General features: G+C 36.2%; 2 protein-coding genes across 4 annotated transcripts in view; one reads left to right on the top strand and one right to left on the bottom strand.

The window, feature by feature from the left end:
- The window catches only part of LOC137620508 (uncharacterized), a 16,269-nt gene that overhangs the window by 1,272 nt on the left and 7,497 nt on the right, over window positions 1-7,500 (top strand). For 2 of the 3 annotated variants that reach the window (XM_068350694.1, XM_068350697.1), the window contains exon 1: window positions 673-1,233. The exons of the other annotated variant lie outside the window; for it this stretch is intronic. The gene's annotated coding sequence lies outside the window, so the exon portion shown is untranslated. Of the gene's footprint in view, window positions 1-672; window positions 1,234-7,500 lie in introns of those variants that run through there. 3 annotated transcript variants of the gene reach the window in all.
- Window positions 3,036-4,025, bottom strand: LOC137620460 (fap1 adhesin-like). Its single transcript, XM_068350618.1, has one exon. It carries the CDS (start codon window positions 4,023-4,025, stop codon window positions 3,036-3,038), a length of 990 nt encoding a protein of 329 aa, XP_068206719.1.

Raw genomic sequence — 7,500 nt, 5'->3', positions numbered from 1 at the left:
CAGAGTAAAATACTTAAGTATTAAGTTGGCAACAGTTAATACGATACCAGTACCAGGCTAACACCAGTCTTTTTATAGTTTATCTATGACATATCTGTTTTGACGTTGTTGCTGTTTTTAGAATGATTTATTGTTAATTTGTTCTCATCATTATTTCCTTTCCTCACTGGGCTATATTTTCCCTATTGGAGCCCTTGGGCTTATAGCATCTTGCTTTTCCAACTAGGGTTGTAGCTTGGCTAGTAATAATAATATTCAATATTTACGAAAAGAGAATAAGCGCAACATGATCAAATATGGTATCTAATTTACTTTTCTCAGAGTAAAATACTTAAGTGTTAAGTTGGCAACAGTTAATACGATACCAGTACCAGGTTAACACGAGTCTTTTATAGTTTATCTATTATAGTTGTTACTGTTTCAAGAATGATTTATTGTTAATTTGTTCTCATCCTTATTTCCTTTCCTCACTGGGGTATTTTTCCTTTGGCTTATAGTATCTTGCTTTAACAAGTAGGGTTGTAGCTTGGCTAGTAGTTTCAACATCAATATTTACGAAAAGAGAATAAGCGCAACATGATCAAATATGGTATATAATTTACTTTTCTCAGAGTAAAATACTTAAGTATTAAGTTGGCAACAGTTAATACGATACGAGGTTCGGCGCCGAAACGTAAGCAATCGACTCGGACTCGTCCATTTTCGTAGTTTCGTTACTCCGAAGTCGGCAACCAAGTTACCAACTTCCCAATCGACAAACACAGTATCACGCATTCCTATCTCCTGCAGTACAGGCAGTCGTAGAAGGACCGTGAACAAGACGTCACGATACGTTATGTCCGTCAGTAAGCATTCAGTGGACGTGAAGTTGCGGGGGTTTGAATATTCATTGTTATCGAGTGATTCCGTGAATCTAGTCTGGTGTTGCAGCTGATAAGTCGCATGGTTGCTGTAAAAAACATACCAACCAACGTCTCGCACTAGCTGGCGAGACTCGAATTGAAGAACTATAACCTTGATCACGGACATTGGCTCGAGAACTGAATGTTCTTGTGTGATTCGAACATTTCGTATGTGTTATCAATCAACCTGGGTGCTTTATTGTGTCATGATCGGTATCTAAATCATGGTGAAAGGCAACGTAAGAAAACCGTCTGCTTCACGTTTTGTGGCCAAAATGTTTGGGAAAATAGAAGCTGACATTCCAACGGAAGAACAACGCTAGATCAACAAGTATGTGTTTAGTATGAAAGGGTTATGCTTTTAAAGTAAAGTAGTCCATGTACAATCTCTCTCTCTCTCTCTCTCTCTCTCTCTCTCTCTCTCTCTCTCTCTCTCTCTCTCTCTCTCTCTCTCTCGTCTGTGTTATTTTTCCGTTACCCGCTTGCTCATGACTCATTTCCTCTGTATGCACCCCCCCCCCTCCTTCCCCTCCTCCTACCGGGTAATCAGACCTTGGAGACAATGTTTTTTTTTCCCCACCTGGTAATTCCCTGATATCGTTTGACAATTTTTATTACAATATTATAATAGCAAACGAGTTTAGATATCTATGGTAAACGATAACAGAGGCTGGATATTTAATGTAACAAAAGTAATAATGGTGTAAAGATGAATTGCAGACGGTAACACCAATTTTATACTTTTTATTTTAGTTTCCTTAATGAAGTATTTTCGTAAATCCGAAATTGCTGCGCATATAACCCCAAATGGCGTAATATACATTGATAGATTGTTCATTGTACTTTTTCATCGATCGAGGAAGAATTTAAGCTCACGGTTAATCGATCGAAAACAGAAAAAAAACTTAAGACCGGGCTCTAACATTTGAGCCACATAGTTTGCCCTTTATTATTATTATTATTATTATTATTATTATTATTATTAACTAAGCCACAACCCTAGTTGGGAAAGCAGGATGCTGTATGCCCAAGGGCCAGTGAGGAAAGGAAACAAGAAAATAAATAAATCACGAGAGAAGTAATGATCAATTAAGATAAGATATTTAAAGAAGAGTAACATTAAAATAGAACTTTCTTATATAAACTATACAAACTTAAGAGAGACAAAAAGGTAGATAATAATAATAATAATAATAATAATAATAATAATAATAATAATAATAATAATAATAATAATAATAATCAATTGTCATTCCAGGTTTAGCAGACTCGACGTTTTCTAAACTAATTCTTCCAAATGTCACTATATTTCATATATTATATTATATATTTTAATGCCTTTTTTCACACATTCCCAGACATTAAAACGACTTCTTTTCAACATAACTAGCACAGTGCAAGAGCCCGTGTTTTACATACGGTAGAACAATAAAAAAAATAAACAAAACAGCCTATTAACATGACCTTCGTTCTATAAATATAGCGTGATGACATTTAACATCGTTCTCCTTCTTGCCTATGTGCACTTGTTAATGAAGCTCTCTTCGATAAACCAATCAGCTATTCGTACTTTCGCCCAATCTGTCACTCTGCATTTGCTGTCATTCGAGCTATGGTTAAAACCACTTGGTTTTGGTTTTAAGTATTGAAGTAGACTTGGATGCGTGCTTGCCCTTCCATGTAACTTTGTTTATGCCCTTCCATGTAACTTTGTTTATGGCCTTTCTTGTAACTTTGTTTATGCCCTTCCATGTAACTTTGTTTGTGTCCTTTCATTTAACTTTGTTTATGCCCTTCCATGTAACTTTGTTTATTCATTGGATGCGAGCTTGCCCTTCCATGTAACCTTGTTTATGCCCTTTCTTGTAACTTTGTTTATGCCCTTCCATGTAACTTTGTTTATGCCCTTCTGTGTAACTTTGTTTATGCCCTTCCATGTAAGTTTGTTTATGCCCTTCCATGTAACTTTGTTTATGCCCTTCTGTGTAACTTTGTTTATGCCCTTCCATGTAACTTCGTTTAAGCCCTTCTATGTAACTTTGTTTATGCCCTTCCATGTAACTTTGTTTATGCCCTTCCATGTAACTTTGTTTATGCCCTTCCATGTAACTTTGTTTATGCCCTTCTATGTAACTATTTATGCCCTTTCATGTAACTTTGTTTATGCCCTTCCATGTAAGTTCTTTTAAGCCCTTCTATGTAACTTTGTTTATGCCCTTCTGTGTAACTTTGTTTATGCCCTTTTATGTAACTTTGTTTATGCCCTTCTATGTAACTTTGTTTATGCCCCTCCATGTAACTTTGTTTATGCCCCCTCCATGTAACTTGTTTATGCCCCTCTATGTAACTTTGTTTATGCCCTTCCACGTAACTTTGTTTATGCCCTTCCATGTAACTTTGTTTATGCCCTTCCATATTACGTTGTTTATGCCCTTCCATGTGACTTTGTTTATGCCCTTTTATGTAACTTTGTTTATGCCCTTCCATGTAACTTTGTTTATGCCCTTCCATGTAACTTTCTTTATGCCCTTCTATGTAACTTTGTTTATACTCTTCCATGTAACTTTGTTTAAGCCCTTCTATGTAACTGTGTTTAAGCCCTTCCATGTAACTTTGTTTATGCCCTTCCATGTAACTTTGTTTATGCCCTTCCATGTAACTTTGTTTATGCCCTTCCATGTAACTTTCCATGTAACTTTGTTTATGCCCTTCCTTGTAACTTTGTTTATGCCCTTCCATGTAACTTTGTTTATGCCCTTCCATGGAACTTTGTTTATGCCCTTCCTTGTAACTTTGTTTATGCCCTTCCATGTAACTTTGTTTAAGCCCTTCCTTGTAACTTTGTTTATGCCCTTCCATGTAACTTTGCTTATGCCCTTCTATGTAACTTTGTTTATGCCCTTCCATGGAACTTTGTTTATGCCCTTCTATGTAACTTTGTTTATGCCCTTCCATGTAACTTTGTTTATGCCCTTCCTTGTAACTTTGTTTATGCCCTTCCATGTAACTTTGTTTAAGCCCTTCTATGTAACTTTGTTTATGCCCTTCTATGTAACTTTGTTTATGCCCTTCCATGTAACTTTGTTTATGCCCTTCCTTGTAACTTTGTTTATGCCCTTCCATGTAACTTTGTTTATGCCCTTCTATGTAACTTTGTTTAAGCCCTTTATATAACTTTGTTTATGCCCTTCCATGTAACTTTGGTCACTAATAAGTTTATTCAGAACAACGCTAACTTTTTTACTCCAATTATTATTATTATTATTATTATTATTATTAATTGCTAAGCTACAACCCTAGTTGGAAAAGCGGGATGCTATAAGCCCAAGGGCCCAAACGGAAAATAGCCCAGTGAGGAAAGGAAACAAAGAAAAATAAAATATTTTAATAACAGTAATATTAAAATAAACATTTCCTATATAAACTATAAATACTTTAACAAAATCAGAGGTAGAGAAATAAGATAGAATAGTGTGCCGGAGTGTACCCACAAGCAAGAGAACTCTAACCCAAGACAGTGGAAGACCATGGTACAGAGGCTAGGGCACTACCCAAGACAAGAGAACAATGGTTTGATTTTGGAGTATCCTTCTCCTAGAAGAGCTGCTTACCATAGCTAAAGAGTCTCTTCTACCCTTACCAAGAGGAAAGTAGCAACTGAACAATTACAGTGCAGTAGTTAAACCCTTGAGTGAAGAAGAATTGTTTGGTAATCTCAGTGTTGTCAGGTGTATGAAGGCAGAGGAGAATCTGAAAAGAATAGGCCAGACTATAAGGTGTATGTGTAGGCAAAGGGAAAGAACCGTAACCAGAGAGAAGGATCCAATGTAGTACTGTCTGGCCAGTCAAAGGACCCCATAACTTTCCAGCGGTAGTATCTCAACGGGTGGCTGGTGCCCTGGCCAACCTACTACCTTGAAAATTTCCCTCGTGCAACCGTAACTAATGAATATATTTTCTGCTTTCACTTGAGTCACGAATGCATTGAATAATTCTTGGCGAGATGTCGCAAAACTCTCGTCTTTCAGCTTTTTTTTTTCTTTTTTCTTTTCTCTTTTTTTTTTTTTAAATCTATCAATACTATTCAGACTTTTGCCATATTAACGATTTTTTTTTGTTTTCATAGACCTATGTTAGAAACCATCCATATAACTGAATCTACTTTATGAATAAACTTTTATTAAATAAGGTTTCTTGACTGAAATACACTGTCATATTCCATCAACTCACAGCATTCTTGTGATATTAGCCCAATATAAAAATGCATCTTTCGCCTACTTATATATCCTGAAATATATAGTTTAATGATCTTCCTTTCTATATGCACTCGTTTCGAAAAAAAAAATTGCCCACCCTCTCTCTCTCTCTCTCTCTCTCTCTCTCTCTCTCTCTCTATATATATATATTATATATGGAATACATACATATAGTTATACAGCATATATATTATACATATGGGTATACAGTTTATATATATATATATATATATATATATAAAGAGAGAGAGAGAGAGAGAGAGAGAGAGAGAGAGAGAGAGAGAGATTCTTCCAAATGCGTCCACACGTATGAGGGCTGTTTACCATATTCGAGTGTGTCATAATGAATCCACCAGTACCCGATTTCACTATACGTACCACCTCTATGATATTTCCCATTGTTTTCCATAGAACCTTTTCTTCTATTAACCATTAGCAAAGAATTTTACATACTAAGCCATTGAATGGAGTAAGGCATGTGGTTATCTAGACCTACATGAAGTGTGTAGACTAAAAAATAATGTTGCTTAGACTTGGATGCGAGCTTGCCCTTACATGTAACTTTGTTTATGCCCTTTCATGTAACTTTGTTTATGCCCCTCCATGTAACTTTGTTTATGCCTTGGATGCGAGCTTGCCCTTCCATGTAACTTTGTTTATGCCCTTCCAAGTAACTTTGTTTATGCCCTTCCGTATAACTTTGTTTATGCCCCTTCTATGTAACTTTGTTTATGCCCTTCTATGTAACTTTGTTTATGCCGTTCCATGTAACTTTGTTTATGCCATTCTATGTAACTTTTGTTTATGCCCTTCCATGTAACTTTGTTTATGCCCTTCCATGTAAGTTCTTTTAAGCCCTTCTATGTAACTTTGTTTATGCCCTTCTGTGTAACTTTGTTTATGCCCTTCCATGTAACTTTGTTTATGCCCCTCTATGTAACTTCGTTTATTCCATGTAACTTTGTTTATGCCCCTTCTATGTAACTTTGTTTATGCCTTTCCATGTAACTTTTTTTATGCCCTTCCCATGTAACTTTGTTTATGCCCTTCCATGTAACTTTGGTTTCAAGTATTGAAGTAGACTTGGACGCGTGCTTGCCCTTCCATGTAACTTTGTTTATGCCCGTCCATGTAACTTTGTTTATGCCCGTCCATGTAACTTTGTTTATGCCCGTCCATGTAACTTTGTTTATGCCCTTCCATATAACTTTGTTTATGCCCTTCCATGTAACTTTGTTTTTCCCTTCCATGTAACTTTGTTCACTATTAAGTTCATTCAGAACCACGCTGACTTTTTCTACTCCAATTATTATTATTATTATTATTATTATTATTAATTGCTAAGTTAAAACCCTAGCTGGAAAAGCGGGATGCTATAAGCCCAAGGGCCCAAACGGAAAATAGCCCAGTGAGGGAAAGGAAATAAAGGAAAATGAAATATTTTAAGAACAGTAATATTAAAATAAATATTTCCTACATAAACTATAAATACTTTAACAAAACCAGAGGAAGAGAAATTAGATAGAATAGTGTGCCCGAGTGTAACCTCAAGCAAGAAAACTAATCCAAGACAGTGGAAGACCATGGTACAGAGGCTATGGCACTAGCCAAGACTAGAGAAACTACCCAAGACTAGAGAACAATGGTTTGATTTTGGAGTGTCCTTCTCCTAGAGGAGCTGTTTACCATAGCTAAAGAGTCTCTTCTACCCTTACCAAGAGAAAGTAGCCACTGAACAATTGCAGTGCAGTATTTAAACCCTTGGGCGAAGAAGAATTGTTTGGTAATCTGAGTGTTGTCAGGTGTATGAGGGCAGAGGAGAATCTGAAAAGAATAGGCCAAACTATTCGGTGTATGTGTAGGCAAAGGGAAAGAACCGTAACCAGAGAGAAGGATCCAATGTAGTACTGTCTGGCCAGTCAAAGGACCCCCATAACTTTCTAGCGGTAGTATCTCAACGGGTGGCTGGTGCCCTGGCCAACCTACTACCTTGAAAATTTCCCTCGTGCAACCGTAACTAATGAATATATTTTCTGCTTTCACTTTAGTCACGAATGCATTGGATAGTTCGTGGCGAGATGTCACAAAACTCTCGTCTTTCAGCTTTTTTATAAAAATCCATCAATACTATTCAGACTTTTCCCATATTATTAAGGATTTTCTTTCATAGACCTATGTTAGAAACCATCCTTATAACTTAATCTACTTTATGAATAAACTTCTATTAAATAAGGTTTCTTGACTGAAATACACTGTCATATTCCGTCAACCCACAACATTCTTGTGATATTAGCCCAATACAAAAATGTATCTTTTGCCTACTTATATATCCTGAAATCTAC

This window comes from Palaemon carinicauda, chromosome 27 (assembly GCF_036898095.1).
Source record: "Palaemon carinicauda isolate YSFRI2023 chromosome 27, ASM3689809v2, whole genome shotgun sequence".
In the NCBI taxonomy this organism is placed as follows: Eukaryota; Metazoa; Arthropoda; class Malacostraca; order Decapoda; family Palaemonidae; genus Palaemon; species Palaemon carinicauda.
The sequence above is the reverse complement of the archived record's forward strand: the minus strand, read 5'-3'. Positions and strand labels throughout refer to the sequence as shown.